General features: G+C 35.7%; 1 protein-coding gene across 2 annotated transcripts in view; it reads left to right on the plus strand.

Moving 5' to 3' along the window:
- Positions 1-16,014, plus strand: part of CLINT1 (clathrin interactor 1) — a 60,067-nt gene extending 44,053 nt beyond the window's left edge. Inside the window, exons 9-12 of one of the 2 annotated variants that reach the window (XM_036281729.1) lie at positions 5,546-5,620; positions 9,441-9,733; positions 12,438-12,642; positions 13,753-16,014. In XM_036281729.1, the coding sequence (XP_036137622.1) occupies positions 5,546-5,620; positions 9,441-9,733; positions 12,438-12,642; positions 13,753-14,099 (920 nt within the window). In that variant the 3' untranslated portion in view covers positions 14,100-16,014. The remainder of the gene's footprint in view (positions 1-5,545; positions 5,621-9,440; positions 9,734-12,437; positions 12,643-13,752) is intronic. The other variant, XM_036281731.1, reaches the window with a different exon arrangement.
- Positions 16,015-17,326: the final 1,312 nt, after the last annotated feature.

The raw sequence follows: 17,326 nt of genomic DNA on the forward strand, positions 1-17,326 counted from the left end.
GTTAGCATTGCTATCTGATGTACCATTGGGTGTCACTTACCAGATGTGCCTGTACTTATAATAGTACCATCATGCATGTAATATGGACACAAACTATAAACTCAAGTAGATACGGCATCTGAACCACTCACCAGATAAGTATCTCCTCTGAGAAAATGTTTACATTTTTCTTTTTTTTTATCCTCACACAAGTATATTCTTCTATTTATCTTCAGATAGAGTGGGAGGGAGAGAAAGGGAAAGAGAGAAAGCCATGTGAGAGAGACACATCGACTGGTTGCCTCCCACACGACCTGGACCAGGGCTGGGACAAACCACAACCAAGGTACGTGTTCTTGGCCAAAATCAAACCCACAGCTCATCAGTCCAAGGGCCGACGCTCTATCACTGAGCTAAACCAGCCAGGACTCTTTTTTTCTTCCCTTTATGGATTTTTAGAGTGACAGGAAAGGAGAGAAAGAGAGAGAGAGAAACACTGATGAGAGAGAACATCGATTGGCTGCCTCCCGAATGGCCTCCACTGGGGATTTGGCCCACAACCTGGGCATGTGCCCTGACTGGGAATCGAACCAGCGACCTGTTGGTGCCTGGGTCGATGCCCAACCACTGAGCCATACCGGCCGGGCAAGGACTCTTTTTTTTTTTTTTTTTTCTTATCCTCACCCGAGGACATTTTTTGCATTTATCTTCAGGTGGAGCGGGAGGGAGAGAGAGAGAGAGAAACATCGATGTGAGAGAGACACATTGACTGGTTGCCACCCACACAACCCCATCCGGGGCCAGGGACAAACTGCAACCAAGGCACATGCCCCTAACAGGAACCAAACCCGGGAGTTTCGGGTCTGCGGGCCGACACTCTTAACTGCTGAGCCAAATGTGCCAGGGCAAAACTCTTTTTTCAATATATATGTTACTACATCATTTTTGTTAGCAACTTCAAAAATATATGTGTGGTAAAATCATTGTAGGTTTAAAGATATATATGTGAAACCCAACTATCAAGATTTACTTGAGACTATCTTGATGTTCCACTGTGGTGATGTTCTTTTAAAATCTACTCAAATGATGTTTTGATGCTTTTACATATAGGAAATTTCTAAGTAAACATTTAAAGATTAATAACAATTTAAAGTTTTTAGAATAGAAACCAATTAGAAATAGAATGCCCAAAACCATTCAATTTCATTAAGTATATCTCACTTTAAAAGTCCATGTTGTTTCCTTTGTCTCTTTGGAATTAAGGAATTTAAGTCATGGTTAACATACTATTAAATAAGTTATTTCTATAGTAAATTATGTTGAAAAGAAAATACACCATAGTCAGTACAAATAGAAAGACATTACATGACTTGGTTTGATTTCCTTTTTTTTTAAGCTAAAAAAATTTAACAATTAAGGTATATCAAATCCAAATTTTTCATTACGTTTATATCTGAACCTATTGCCTTATAACCACTAATCACTAAAGTTTGTTGAGGATATTTACATGACTATGAACCATTTTGTTACATCTTAATACATCAACTTATATATTAGAATTTCCTGGGAGTTGTCTCTAGTTTAAGCCAAGTTTACAAAAATAAATATTTTTAATATATTTTCTTTTCACTATAAGAGTAATGCTCAGTCTAGAAATTTGATGGAAAACAAGTGATTCGCCGTAACTTACACGCATAAGTTAACTATTAATGTTGGTGGATACCCTTTTTTAAAAATACATTGTATATTCAGTCAATATATTTTAGTATTTATTGTGTGGCAAATGTTTTTCAGGATTCTGTATAAGGATTTTCTTTTTTTGGTAAACTGTTTTTCAACCAAGATTTCATGAATATTTCCTTAAAGATTAATCATAACTTGTCTGTTCATGTCCTTTGCCCATTTTTTAAACTGAGGTGTTTATCCTTATTGATTTTTTTAAAGAACTTCTTATATATATTATTTGTCATATATCTACATTTTGTCATTTAAGAAATTTTTGTGTTAGAATTCTGTATGCAAAAGTTTGTTTTTATAATGTAATCTAGATTGATTTTTTTGTTGAAGGAAATTTCTATTTGTAGTTCAGCTATATTTTTCCCGTTCACAGTATTGCTTTGGAAAATACTTGTTCCCAGCTGGTGATTGTAAATAATCTCCTTGCTGCCCTGAAAAGGCAGATGGAAATGGTTCATTTATAATGACAGCTCTCAAGTGGGAGTCTTGAAGGGTAGCTCTTGCTGTGAAATTTAGCAGTCTTCCACATGCAGCGATTTTTGGTAGACTCTTTTATTTAAATTCCCTCAGATAGAAGTTATTTGGGGAAGTGCTTACGTATAAAACTTTTCTGTTGAATTTAAGGCATTGTTATGAATAACATCATGCATATAGGTGTGAATAGTCCCTCCCAGGAGAAAGAAAGACTTCCTAAATGAAACAGATTTTTAAATTTTCAGGTAGTTTTCAGAGTTTAAAATTACATAGTGTAAAACACAAATGAAAGCATAATCTATGGCACTTTAGAAGATGAGAGAAAAGTTAAATACTTTTCAAGGAAGAGTGGCTTTTTTCTTTAATTTTTTTTTTCTTAATTTTTAGAGAGAAAGGAAGGGAGAGGGAGAGAGGGATAGAAACATCAATGAGAGAGAATATCGATTGGCTGCCTCCTGCATGCCCTCCACTGGAGATCTGGCCCATAACCTGGGCATGTGCCCTGACCAGGAATCGAACCTGCGCCATCTGGTGCATAGGTCGACTCTCAACCACTAAGCCACACTGGCTGGAGGCTCTTGTTTGTAAAATACTTAGATGTGTGTTTCCTTTTTTTAAAAAAAAAAATTGATTTTAGAGAGAGAGGGGAAGGAAGAAGGGAGGGAGAGAGAGAAAAACAGGGAGTTGTATCACCATTCATTCATTGGTTGATTTTTGTATGTGCCCTGATTGGGAATCGAACCCATAACCTTGGTGTATTGGAACAGCACTCTAACCAACCTGAGCTACCTGGCTAGGCTGCGTTTCCATCCTTTATTCCCATTGTTCTTAAATTAGTCGTGTTGAAATCAAACTCCCTTATAATATGGATGAAGAGGAATAATATTTGCTATGGGTGAGTTATGAACATAGTATAATTTCAGTTTAGGTGTTAGAAAGTAAACCAGTAGAATAACCAAGGTAGGTAGTTATCTGAGGTATTTCATTCAGGATATGACAAAAAATAAAATATTTTACCCAGTGTGAAATTGTAATCTACAGTATTCAGTGCTTTTATCTGTAACATGAATTTCTATAGGTGAGTTATGAACATAGTATAATCCCCAGTTTTCAAATCCCTTCATATTATAGTAAATGATTAACTATCATTTTGTTACCTACCAGTGTACTTTAATCAATATTTTTAACATGAAGGAACATTACAGAAGACAACTTATGAATATTAAGCAACTGTTTGCAGCATGCATTTTCCTTCTGTTTTTTATTAATATATGTGCTTGTTTAAGTAGTTTAAAAATATAGGGCATTGATCTTTTGTGCCCCTTGTCACATTTTATTATTATGTATGTGCTTATAAAGAAGAGAAATACAAATCACTGTGATATTATCCTTTGGATCAAGCAAAGTTGATGTATAAACTGTAGTGTTGATAGGAGTGGAGAACCTTAGCCTTGGTGGGATGGGAGTTAGTTCATGCTGAGTCAGGATATATGTGAATATATGCATCTGTTATGAGGTGAAAGAATGAAGAATTAGTTATGCCTGCTGATAGTTGACTACAGTAAATGTGCATTAAAAAGAAATACTAAATACACATGTATCAGAAACTTATTTGTTTCTTTTATTACTGCTGGCCATTTGTTAAGAAGGGAGATAGTTCTAGTTTAATTAACCCAGTTGAGTATAGCAGATGGGGCAGAATGTCTTGCAGCGATAAGACAATTCAGAAATGGCACCAGATGTTGGAAGCTGTCCCTGGTGGTGTTTGAGTGCAGCCCAGATGTTCCAGTCCCACCTGGATAATTTCTAAGCACTGCAGGCTAAGCAGCTGTGATGTAACCTATATAATGTTCGCATAACACTAAAAGCACTGTAATTGAACTGCCGCCCTAACTTCTAAGGCTGTGACTCTTAAGAGGTGAAATATTTAAGGACAAACAAAAATAAGGACAACTATTTAAGGTTTTAGATCCTTTGGCCATTGCTATTTTATTGGTAATTGGAGAAAAATGGAATATTAAAATTTAATGTAGTGTTACTGTTCAAATTGTAGATAAAAGTAAATATTCTTACCCTTGTAGTGTTTACAAATAAGAACTTGTATGAGAATGTGATGTTATGTGCACAAAGATTGATTTACAGCCTTATGATTTGGCTCTCACGCTTTAAAAACACCAGTTTAGAAGTAGCAAAAAGCTGTTATTTTTTTCATGTAATAAAAATGCAAATATTTGCTTGGTCATGGAGTAAACAAAGTTTTTTCCCTAGCTTTTTTTTTTTTTAATTTCAAACCTACATAAAATTTGCACCATTTTCCTTCTCTCTCTCTAGTTCTTTTTGTTGTTGTTTTATTGTGTACTATTTGTTCACTGTGTACCCTTTGAGAGAAAATTGCAAATATCATGACATTTTGCCCCTAAAATACTTCAGCACATATCTTCTTACAACAAGGGAATTCTCCTTTATAATCACAATATAATTATCATACTTTGGAAATTTAACATTAATAAGACAGTATTACTGTCTAATAATGTACAGACCATATTCAAATTCCCCTGGTGTTTCAATTATGTCATTTCAGGATGGCACTCTTTAAAAAATTCAAAGTCCAATCAAGAATCATGCATTTCATTTACTTGTCATATTTCTTTAGGCTCCTTTAATTTAGAGCAGTCCCAGTCTGTTTTTTTGTCTTTTATGATGTTGACATTTTCTCAAGTCTTAAAGGTTGTTTTGCAGAATGTCCTCAATTTGTATTTGTCTGATTCATTCCTCATCATTAGATTTTTTTCGGCAGGAATTTCTATATGGCTGATGACTGCCTCTTCAGTTCCTTACATTAACGGGCCCGTGAAGACTATTTTGTCCAATTATTAAGTTTGATCACTTGTTTAATTTGTTATCCATTCAGTTTCTCCACTGTAAAAGTAGCTTTACCTCTTTGTATTTACTAAATAACCTGGGGGTGATGGTTCAAGATTATGTAACTATCTTATTTCCCAGCAGCATTTCACCCAGGTTTTAGTATCCATTGAAGATTCGTGTAAAGAGCATAACTGGCTGGATAAACTGTGTGCCCACATTACATTCATGAAATATAAGTGAGGGATAATTTTAACCACAGTTGTGTGTCAGTTATCCTTCTAGACACAGAACTGAGGAATGGAATAGTCTGTGGTTGCTTAAAGGGAACATGGTGGCATGAAAACCGAGATCAACAAACTAGCTTTTATGATGGGTCTGGGCCCTCTAATAGTGGGAATTTTTTAAGTGTGGTGCTAAAATGGCTTCCTGAAATTACTATAATTGTTCTGTGGTTCTAACAGTTTAACTTTCCCTCATACTTAATTTCTAGGAGGATCAGCTGATTTATTTGGCGGATTTGCTGATTTTGGCTCAGCTGCTGCATCAGGCAATTTCCCTTCCCAAGGTATGACCCGATTTGATTGGCCAGAAATCTAGGAATGGGGAAAGATTATCAAAACAAAACAACTCCCTCCCTCTCCACAGCAGTTTCTTTTTGGCATTTTTCCCCCATGTAGCACTTACAATTCCAAATGAATTTATTCAAAGGTATTAATATACCTTTGGGCCAGTGTCTTAATTGTGTTAAATGAATTAACTTGCTTACAGACTACTCAGACTAAATAAAATTGTTCTTATTCATAAGTAACTCCTATTTAACTATTTATTTATTTATTTACTTATTTTTGGTAGGGAGTGTGAATAGCATAAATAATCTCATTTTAGCAGCAAGGGTATTGTGATTTATGTTTAGCTTATGATTTTCATGAATGAAATTCAGGGACCTTGGGTTGGGCAGACTATCTTACTAAAATTCACTTCTTTGTAATTTAGATATCTTAAGAGCATGTCTATGAAAAATAACTTCATTTTGACAGATATTTAAATAGTGAGCAATTGAACATCAAGCAAAACTTCCTCACTCCATGTTAGATTAGAAGTAAAAATAAATGTCCTAGACTTACTGTGGTGATCATTTCAATATATACAAATGTCAAATCATTATGTTGTATACTTAAAACAAATATAACGTTATATGTCGATTATACCTCAATTTTTAAAAAGGCCAAAAAAAAACCCCACAAAAAACTAGCATCCAAACAGAATATAGGTTTAAAATCAAGATTTAAGGTAAATGAATGGCTTGTCTTTTTTCTCTTTTTTTAAAAAAATAAATGTTTATCTTACTCCTCTGCCATATCCTGTGGTAACTGTTTAACTTCAGGAAAGCATGAGTCACAATGTTAGAAAGTTAGAGGCTCCAAGGTTTTCCCAAAGCGAAACAGCTACCACAGTAAGTAAGATAAAAAGCAGAGGTAGTAAGATAAAAATATTAATTTATAAAAAGGAAAAAATGGCAAGCCATTTGCCTTAATCCTTGATGTTTAAGCCTATATTCTGCTTGGATGTTGGCTTTTTTTTTTTAAACCTCTTTAAAAATTGACATAAAAAATTAGCTATAAAAATCTTAAACATGAGGTAAGGCAGGGAGGAAAGATGTCAGAAACTGAATTAGTCTTATTACTCATTTCAAGTAGAGTTATCTATTGTAATATTAAGTGGGTTAAAATTTGTCTTTAGTGATGTCTGGTTTAGGTTTGTAAGAATTTAGGAAGAAAGAGGAATAGGTTTTAATGTGGTTTGGTTTTATTTTGATAGCCTACTTGTGTAAATTTCAAGTATTTCCCAGAAACCAGAATTGTGGAGTAATTTAACAGCTTCTTTTAGAAGTGTGGTTATGCCTTCTAAGGGTTCATATCTTACTTTAGGCAAATCGAAGTAAAAGATAAACATTGCCCTAATTTTACAGACTGCCTGTGTAATTCTCAAAGTTCTTCTGTATATAAAGTTGCCTACTATGCCAATAATTCAAATATGTTAATGTTGCTACATGATACATCTATCTCTTCATCTGTATGAATGTGATTAATATAACTTGATCACCATTACATTACGCAAGGGGCTGAAATGGCTGCAACAATGATTAATCATTTCTGAACAATATATGCCCCCTTAGAAATATCTTCCTCACATGATTAATCATCTCAGATAAAGTTTTCATGTGGGGCAACACATTTTGCTCTAGTTTCCATTCTATTTCTGTTTTATATATCAAGCAAATAGAAAATAAGCATTAAGTGTACCCTTATCCAACAGTCTTCCTTCAATTAGTTTAAGTTGTTTAATATATAGAACTAATTATAAACTCTTAATTGAGTCTGTTTTGTAAAGATCAAAGACATGTTTGTTTTATTTTTTTTAAATATTTTTCTTTATTTTTTTATCCTCACCTGAGGACATTTTTCAATATTTTGTTCAGATAGAGTGGGAGGGAAAGAGAGAGAGAGAGAGAGAGAGAGAGAGAGAAACATCGATGTGAAAGGGACACATCAAGTGGTTGCCACCCACAGGACCCAAGCAGGGCCCGGGACAAACTGCAACCGAGGTACATGCCCCTAGCTGGAACCTGGACCGCAGGCCGACGCTCCAACCGCTGAGCCAAACCGGCCAGGGCAAAGACATGTTTTAGTAAAATCTGGAGGTAACAAAGATTAGCCCAGTTCTTGTATTAAATTGTTGGTACAGCTTAGGGTTTCTGAATGAATTATTTTCTCTTTTGAGGGTGCTTACATTTTAATAAGAAACTAACGAACATATTTTAAAGACTTAATGTTGTTCTCTTGATATCTAGCATAATGAGACACAGTATTGCAGTGGTTGGTTACCTTTTCACCTACACAGACTGTATTTCCAAGTTGAAAGTGAACATGGAGTACAAAGAGATGATGTTAATTAACTTGGAAATACATACTATTTCCTTTCAGATGACTGTTGATATGTAGCTCTTTCTTCACTTTTGTTTTTTTCAGCTTCCATTAATTCATATTTATCTATTTATCCTTACCTAAGGACAATTTTTGTACTTATCTTCAGATAGAGCTGGAAGGAGGGAGGGAGGAAGAGAGAGAGAGAGAGAAACATCAATGTGAGAGAGACACATCAAGTGGTTGCCACCCACATGACCCCGATCAGGGCCAGGACAAACTGCAACTGAGGTACGTGCCCTTAGCGGGAACCGAACCCGGGACTCTGGTCTGTGGGCTGATGCTCTAACCGCTGAGCCAAACCAGCCAGGGCTATTTATCCCTTTCTTAAAGAAAGGTTTATTTGCTTAGAATTGTGTATAACCTGGTTAAAAACTTTTTAAATTGCTGCTTGCCTTTATATTTATTGTGCTCAAAGTAGTTAATATTATGTATGAAAAGTTAATAAAGCTTGACTTACACTTGTACATCGCATACCTGAAGGAAAGAGTGTGATGTTTTGGCTCTCCCCTGTTAAGATACAAAATCCATACTCTTAAACACCAGTCTTTTAATTAACCTATTATCAATTTTTATATTATTGAATGTATTAAATATTAAACTTTTTGTAATTGTACTTTGAAGTGTAGTGATAGTTCTTTTTTAAAATATCAGCATGAGTTCCCCCCCTTAAGACTATACCTCACGTTTTATTTAAATAGATTGAACAGTCCTATTTGAAGCAAGCAGTGTACTGAGATTATTATATATATATTATCATGGCTCTCTACAGCTCCTGTATTATCAATGGAGCATGACCAAATAGGTGAGAACTTCTTACAGAAATTTACTAACCCTACTCTTAATTTTATTGGTCTTTTTTTCCTCCATGTTTTTTTTTTATAAATTTAATCTCATGAATTTGGGTTTTATTTATATGAGGTGGTATAAATTGTAGTTTCATTTCTTTTGAACCTTTCCAAATAATGAATGAAATGAGTTGAAATACTGATTCTACTGAGTATCTCCTTGCATGAGGATTCTGGATCTCCCAGCAAAATGTTTAACCAGTTTAGAGTTTTCTTCTTGCTTTTTGGGGTCTCAGGCTAGTTCAAATTTGTCTAGCTGGAGTCATATTTGATATGCAAACTTAGGTTGAAGGGAAGTTCTGATTATACTTTCTAGTGTCATCTCAGACCTGCTAAGAGATGGATTTTACTTTGTGGGAGTTTATTTTTTCTGTGTCTCCTTGTTAACACTCGTGGAATATTCATGAGAAAGAATAATATCCAGATGGAGATAGTACCTGCAGATGTTAATCTGGATGGACACAGATCAGCTCTAATTTGTTTCAGTTCGTAGATTGTTATTTGTACTGTGCACTTCAGAAAATTTCTTACCCTATTGTTCTTTCTCTCTCAGTAACTGCAGTTAGTGGGAATGGAGAGTTTGGTGACTGGAGTGCCTTCAACCAAGCCCCACCAGGCCCCGTTGCTTCCAGTGGGGAGCTCTTTGGCAGTGCCTCACAGCCGGCTGTAGAACTTGTCAGTGGCTCGCAACCAGCTTTAGGCCCATCTCCAGCTGCCTCAAATTCTTCAGACCTGTTTGATCTTATGGGCTCGTCCCAGGCAACCATGACATCTTCCCAGAGTATGAATTTCTCTATGATGAGCGCTAATACTGTAGGGCTGGGTTTGCCCATGTCAAGATCACAGGTGAGTTGTCTGCCGTCCTTGGAAATTGTGATTCATAATCTTTGAGATGCTGTAACTAATCTAATGGTAGATTAGCATAAAACAAAAACAAGCAAGCAATGTATAGATAGTTTTTGCACATTGCATTTATCTTATACTCGTCCTCCAGAAGAGTCATCTTGTAGTCCCTGCAAAGCTGAGCATGGTGCCTTGCACAGCTATGGCACTTGCTGAAAATTTATTAATACCAAATTTTCAAAAATGCTATTTAATAGGTTTTTTGTTTTGTTTTGTTTTAATTTATATTTTCCTCACCCAAGGATATTTTTTTTATTTATCATCAGATAGAGTGGGAAGGAGGGAGAGAGAGATAGAGAGAAACATTGATGTGGTAGAGCCACATCGACTGGTCACCTCCCACACGACCCAACCAGGGCTGGGGACAAACTGCAACCGAGGTATGTACCCTTGACTGGGAACCGAACCCACAATTTATTGACCCACAGTCCAATGCTCTACAAATCGGCCATGGCTATTTTGTTTTATTTTTTGTTAATCCTCACCCAAGGATATTTTTCTATTGATTTTGTTGTTGTTGTTGTTAGATAGAGTGCAAGGGAGGGAGGGGGAGAGAGATAAACATTGATATCATCAATGTGAGAGAGACACATCAATTGGTTGCCTTCCTCATGACCCCAACCAGGGCCAGGGATCAAGCCTGCAACTCAAGTACGTACCCTTGACCAGGAATCAAACCCGGGACCCTTCAGTCCACAGGCTGACGCTCTAACTGCTGAGCCAAACCAGCCAGGGCAGTATTTAATAGTTTTTAAAAATTGTTTTTAAGAAGGAGGAATAGATACTAGCATACCTCATAGATATTGCAGGTTCAGTTCCAGACCACCACAATAAAATGAGTATCACAGTAAAGCAAGTCATATGAATTTTTGGTTTTCCAATGCACTTAACAGTTATGTTTGTGCAAAAAAAAAAAAAAAAAAAATACAATGGTTATGTTTGAGCTATATTGTAGTCTATTAAGTGTGCAATAGCATAATGTATAAAAAAAATTGTATATACCTTCATCTAAAAAGACTTTATTGCTAAAAAATGCTAACCATCACCTGAGCCTTCATTCAGTGAGTCGTCATCTTTTTTCCTGGCAGAGGGTCTTGCCTCAGTGTTGATGAAAATGCAGTATCTGCAAAATGCAATAAAAAGAGGTATGCCTGTATTGGCTTCACCCATGGCCAGTATTCACTCAGTAAAATCTTGGTCATGTTCTTCAATGTGTCACTTATTGGTTGCAAACAATTATTGCAAATAAAGAAAGTCATTCTTAGGGAATGATCAGTGTTGTTGTGTTCTGGGCCTGCTCTATGTTATATAGTGCTTATAGGCTCTTCTTTCAGTTCTCATTATCATAAAGGAAAATTAAAAGTGGGAGCTTTTAAATTCACTTTTTTTTTCCTTTATAGATTTTTAGAGAGAGAGGAAGTGAAAGGGAGAGAGAGGTAGAAACATCAATGAGAGAGAACATCGACTGGCTGCCTCCCACATGCCCCCCAATGGGGGTCGGGCCCACAACCTGGGCATGTGTACTGGCCGGGAATTGAACCGGCGACCTCTTGATGCATGGGTCAGTGCTCAACCACTGAGCCACACCAGCCGGACTAAATTCACTTTTTTATAGTTAAATCTAAATTACCTAACACTAGCTTAGAATTTGAACAACTGTAGGATTGGAATGTATATATCTGAGTTGTACCAGGAACTTACTATTTTTGCTTGAACTTATTCAGAATATTTTGTATGATGCTAATTACTCATTTTAATGTGTAGATTCTCCTCTCTCTGGGTGTTAGGATGAAGGAAGAGGAGAAAGAAGCAGAAGTTGACTGCTGTTTATAACAAATTAAATCAAACATTAAGCAAATGGACATGAAAGCCACACCAATATCATTAGATTGAACTATGCACCACTGAACAAGCCCAAGCCAGTTTATTTTTTAGTTTCTTTTATATGATCTAAGCATGAAGCCAGTTTTCTTACATGCAACCTTAGTTGCAACTGTGTTGTGATTCTTCGCATTGGTACATTTTAATTATTCTTCCTATTGCTATTGCTTTTCTTTTTTCTGTTCTTTTCACAGTTACTCTTAGTAACTACTAGGCACCTTTGCTTCTTTCTCCAAAATTTCTCTTTTCTCCTGAATTGGTCCACATATATAAGCTCCACTAGTGTTGCTCACTTTAGTCAGTAGACATATGTATGTAGTAGGGAAATATCATCAGTCAGGATAGGATTTATGAAATATAATTTGCTGTTTTGATTGTTTTGCTTTTTATAACATGAAAAATCATGTCCTGAATTCCATTTTTAAGAATAAGTATTCTGCTTGTATATTTCCTTAAAGCTATACTAACCTGAAGTTGGTAGTGGCCCTGGAATGATGGCTTCTAGATTTTGGGTAATGGGAAGGTAATTATTAGTGTGAATATGTTGCTTGTCTCCACCCCAAACATGTTTAGGACTTCTAACTTTTGGGGAAGTTAGTGATTCAGGATATTGAAGACCTCAGCATAGAACATTTGTGGTTCTTTTTTGTTTCAAGAATTTACTGCAGAGTTTAATATAATATTTGGAGTTACTGTGATCAAACTGCCATCTGATCATCTTTATAGGGTGGATGCTTAGTTTTTAGAGCGTTTTTCTATTTTCCAGCCTTTGCAAAATGTTAGCACAGTGCTGCAGAAGCCTAATCCTCTCTATAATCAGAATACAGATATGGTCCAGAAGTCAGTCAGCAAAACCCTGCCCTCTACTTGGTCTGATCCCAGTGTAAACATCAGCCTAGACAACTTACTACCTGGTATGCAGCCTTCCAAACCCCAGCAGCCATCGCTCAATACAATGATTCAACAACAGAGTAAGTTGCCGAGAGACTTCCCATTTCTTTGTGTACGTGTAATCTTTTGCCCTGATGCCAGGATTGCTTCAAGCCATGAATGAAAATGCGTAACAAAATTGTACTGAAGGTAACTTTGTTCACTTAAGATTTTTTCAAATAATACTTGTTATCCCTCCTGGCACCTTGAATTAATTACTTTGTCTTCTACTTTTGGCATGGTAACATTTATTGTATTGCGGTGTTTGGGGGGCTTTATCCCTAAAATAAAAATATTTGTTGTAGAAAAATATTTTAATATAGGCAAATATGACAAAGATACAAAAATCATCTGTACTCTAAAATATATATATATATATATATATTTTTTTTTTCTTTTTAAATCCTCACCTGAGGATATTTTCTCAAAAATCTTCAGAAACAATGGGAGGTATGTAGAGAGAGAGGAACATCAATGTGAAGACGACATATCGACTGGTTGCCTCCCGCTAACCCCGCCCAGTGCTGGGGATGAACCGCAACTGAGGTACGTGCCCTTGGCTGGAATCTAACCTGCAACTCTTTGGTCCGTGGGCTGACACTCTACCATTGAGCCAAACCAGCCAGGGCTTCTGACTATTTTGTTCCTTGCATTTCTCATTCAGCATTATCATTTTTCCTGTGTTGAATATTCTTAAGAAAAAATTATTTTTAGATCTTTATAGTTATCCATCATATCATTGTACATTTCCTCTGTTGTTGGTTCCATTTCAGTCATTTCCAGCTTTTTCCTATTAAAAGAACTCCATGGTGCCCTGGCCGGTTTGGCTTAGCGGTTGGAGTGTCAGCCTGTGGACCAGCGGAGGGTTCCGGGTTCGGTTTCCACTAGGGGCACATACCAAAAAAATAAAAAAGTGCCTCATGTTTTGCCCATCTCAGTCTTACTGTTTCCACATCTTTGGGAAACCAGAACAGCCACTGAATGCTTCTCAAGAATAATCAATGCATGTTAATTGACTTTTCTTGCAAAATCACTAAAAGAATTTTATTGGGGCTCACAGGTAATGATGGTCAAGAAGACTATTATTTTTCTGTGCTATGAATCTAAGAATTCATTGTGGTAATGTCCCTTTGTTTCTTTTCTTCTGATAGATATGCAACAGCCCATGAATGTGATGACCCAAAGTTTTGGAGCTGTGAACCTCAGTTCCCCATCAAACATGCTTCCTGTCCGGCCCCAAACTAACCCTCTAATGGGAGGACCCATGCCTATGAGCATGCCCAATGTGATGACTGGCACCATGGGAATGGCACCTCTTGGAAATACTCCCATGATGAGCCAGAGCATGATGAGCATGAACATGAACTTAGGGATGTCAACTGCTGGGATGGGCCTGACGGGCACAGTGGGAATGGGCATGCCCAACTTGGCCATGACTTCTGGAACTGTGCAACCCAAGCAAGATGCCTTTGCAAATTTTGCCAACTTTAGCAAATAAGAGATTGTAAAGGAGCAGATTGAATGAAGGATTTTTAGTGGTGCGGATAGGTGATGTTGGGATGGAAAATGCTAATCAATTCCCCTCATCAGTTAATTAAAATAAACCTATGTAAAGAACCAAAAAGGCTGTTTTATAATAGTGAAATATCTAGTATTTCAGATGGCCAGGCAAGGGCACTTCAGATGAGGCAATCAAAATCATTTTTCCCAGTGAGAACTGATCAATGGGGTAATGAGACCATTGAAAGAAAGCCTTTATAAATTGAAGAGCCCATTTTAACATAATTTGTGGGAGGACTGCTATAGGGCTGAATAAATATGTTTGAATCTCTAATTTTATACTTTTCTTTTCCTGAGGAACTTGATTTTTCTGTCCCTGAATCACCTTATCATAATTGGATCTGTTCCTTTTATTACCACTCTTGAGTGCATATATGAAATCATTAAAGTTGGATGATCAGTTTTTTATAAAAAAAAATATATTTTTATCCAAAAAAAGGCATACATATGTGATTATGGCTAAATCAAAGGTAACTGGAATGTATATACTTTTGCTAATGTTCCAGCAACACTGCTGTTACACTATCCAAATTTTTATTGTAACAAAACCTCTTTAAGTAATTGGTGATAGCTATGGGACTTTCCCCATATCTTCTGCTATAATTATCCTGTGCAGAACTAGAAAAAATGTTTTTTTCAGGACTGCTCTATGGTTTCCTTTAAAAGAAAGAAAAGAACTCCAGTATTTTTGCTTGTTTTTAGCAGTCATGATTTACAACTTGCAGTGATGGACTTGGCAAGGCCTCCTTCCAGTGTTTGTCCCTGTAGCTATCATTTAAGTTAGCAACAGTCAAAAGAGAAAAATATTTATTTTTATTATTTTGGTCTCTTCAAAAAATTGAAAAGATAAAAAATCCATTAAGACCTTAAGTTAAATATAAATGCTAGAACTCAACAATGCTGGCTTTTAGATTTTATACAGTATTTGGTTTGTTTTGGTTTTGATTGTATATAATATGGCATTAGCAATATGGTTCCAATAGAGAGAAGTTAAATATATATTATTAAAGGAGACCTGTAGCAGTCAAAGATTTTATTGATTTAATGACAAATAAAGGAAATTAATTAAAGTGTTTTTGTTTTCCTGCTGTAATTCTGCATTAAGCTCACATGAGAAATCATGGTTCTAGAGTTTGGAATGCAAAATTGTTTCACCCCTCAAGCTGGGAATATTTTAAAAATATATACTATAATATAGGTATCAAATTATTACCTCCCACTTTGTGTTGAGATTTTTTTTTATTAAATTGATAAAACTTTGTTTCCATTGTATTCATAATGTTCTGTTATCTATAACATTAAAATGTTCATTAAAATCAATGTTGAACTGCTTTTTCTTTCATTCTGTTAGGCATTGGAGACTGTTTGGGGGAAAATAATTATAATTTGGGCAAAGTAATTTTTATAAATAATTTAAAATTATTTAATGACTTCTCTATTTTTCTTATCAGACTCTACTGTTAGGAATTAAAAATGAAGCAGCAAAGATACTCTGACCCGCTCCATTCTTGCTAATGTTCCATCTACAACATTTCTAATTAGGCAGAAATTCATGTACTTCTGCTAAGTGGTAATGAAAAGTGATTCATTTGCTGAATAAGAGATGAGAGAGAGTGTAATTAGCTGACTGCAGTTTTTAATCTTTCAACAATTCAATGTGTTTAAATTAGTTTCAAAGAATAGGAGCTTTCAAGTGTTGTTACTTCAGAGCAGTCAAGCCAGGCTCTAGTAGCAGTGTGGAGAATATCTTCACTGATATTTAAAACCCATCATTTTAAATGAATTTTTCTATTGAGAGTAATAGCATCATCTTTATATGATTCTTGGAGGAAATAAATATTTTGTTTCTAAACTTGTGTTTAAATTTTTTTTCTAATAAAATTAAGATTTATCTGTAAAGCATTTTCTGTGCTATGCCTTCTTCCTATGTTGTGTCTGTGGACAGAAGGAAGCTCCCATCTGAGTTATTGCACCTTAACATACAGTTTGCTATTTTACCAGTATGTTTTGTTTCAGAGCCCATGAAGAGAAAAACGTAAGACTTGCCTCATTGGGGGGTCCATCCAATTGAATGATTTGTCTCTGAAGGGGTTACTGATACTTCACAGGAAGGTTCTAATACCCCCAGATCATTTGGAGTTGGCAAGAAAATACTTTTAAAAAATAATCTATTGGGCTCCCTTTTGCACATATTATACCCTGTTTCCTTTTCAGCAGCTTCTTTCTCTGTTTTTTCTATTTTTCATTCTGCCTAATATTTGGGGGGTGGGGTGGAGGGTGAAAGTTACTGTTCTAGCAATTTACATAGGAGTCCCCACTGCCACTCCAGATTTATTTTTACTTCTCTGATACAATCTTCAGGAACCATAAATGTATACAATGTTCTTGTGAGGTATTTTGAATGTTTCCTTTATTTAACCAACTGCCTGAATAATACCCATAATGCTATTGGTTTTGCAGTAGTCACTAATACATTGAGACATACCATTACTTACATTTGGAGGGAAGGCTTACTACTTACTTCTCAAATATTTATGAAACAGATTAGTAAAATAAAGCTAACTGTCCTGAGCACACCTTATAATAAATAGGCTTTTGAAATAAGCTGGCTTTGTGTTTCAGCTCTCAAGGAAGACAGCATTACATTGTGGAAAGAGCTTGAACTAATCCCATTTCAAGTACTCACTGGGTGACACCTGATCAATTTACCTGACTCCTTTGGACCCCAATACATATTTTGTCTATGAAAGTATTGGATAATTAAATAAAATGAGTGAAATCTCCAGCACTGACATATATATGCTTTAAATGTTTCCCTGCCTCCGATTTTTTTTGTGTAGAGGCGCTTCCATATCACAAACCTGCCATGTACCAGTCACTGTACTAAAAACTTCATGTGCGTATCATTTAATCTACACAGCAAACCCCAAATTTCATATTCCTGTTTTATTTCTAAAGCAGTGTGTAGTGAAGAAAGCCTGAGAGACTGTTCTACTAAGTCAATTTCTAATTGAGGATTTTTCTATATGCCTGAATTGAATTCCACTTTCTTTTTTTTTAATAGAAAAGGAAATTGTAACTGAGCTGTTTTGTGAATGTACTGACTCACTTCTACTTACCACATTAGTGCAGATGTGAGGGGGAGAACTATGAAAGTGAACTCCT

Source organism: Molossus molossus, unplaced genomic scaffold (genome assembly GCF_014108415.1).
Source record: "Molossus molossus isolate mMolMol1 unplaced genomic scaffold, mMolMol1.p scaffold_m16_p_4, whole genome shotgun sequence".
Classification (NCBI taxonomy): domain Eukaryota; kingdom Metazoa; phylum Chordata; class Mammalia; order Chiroptera; family Molossidae; genus Molossus; species Molossus molossus.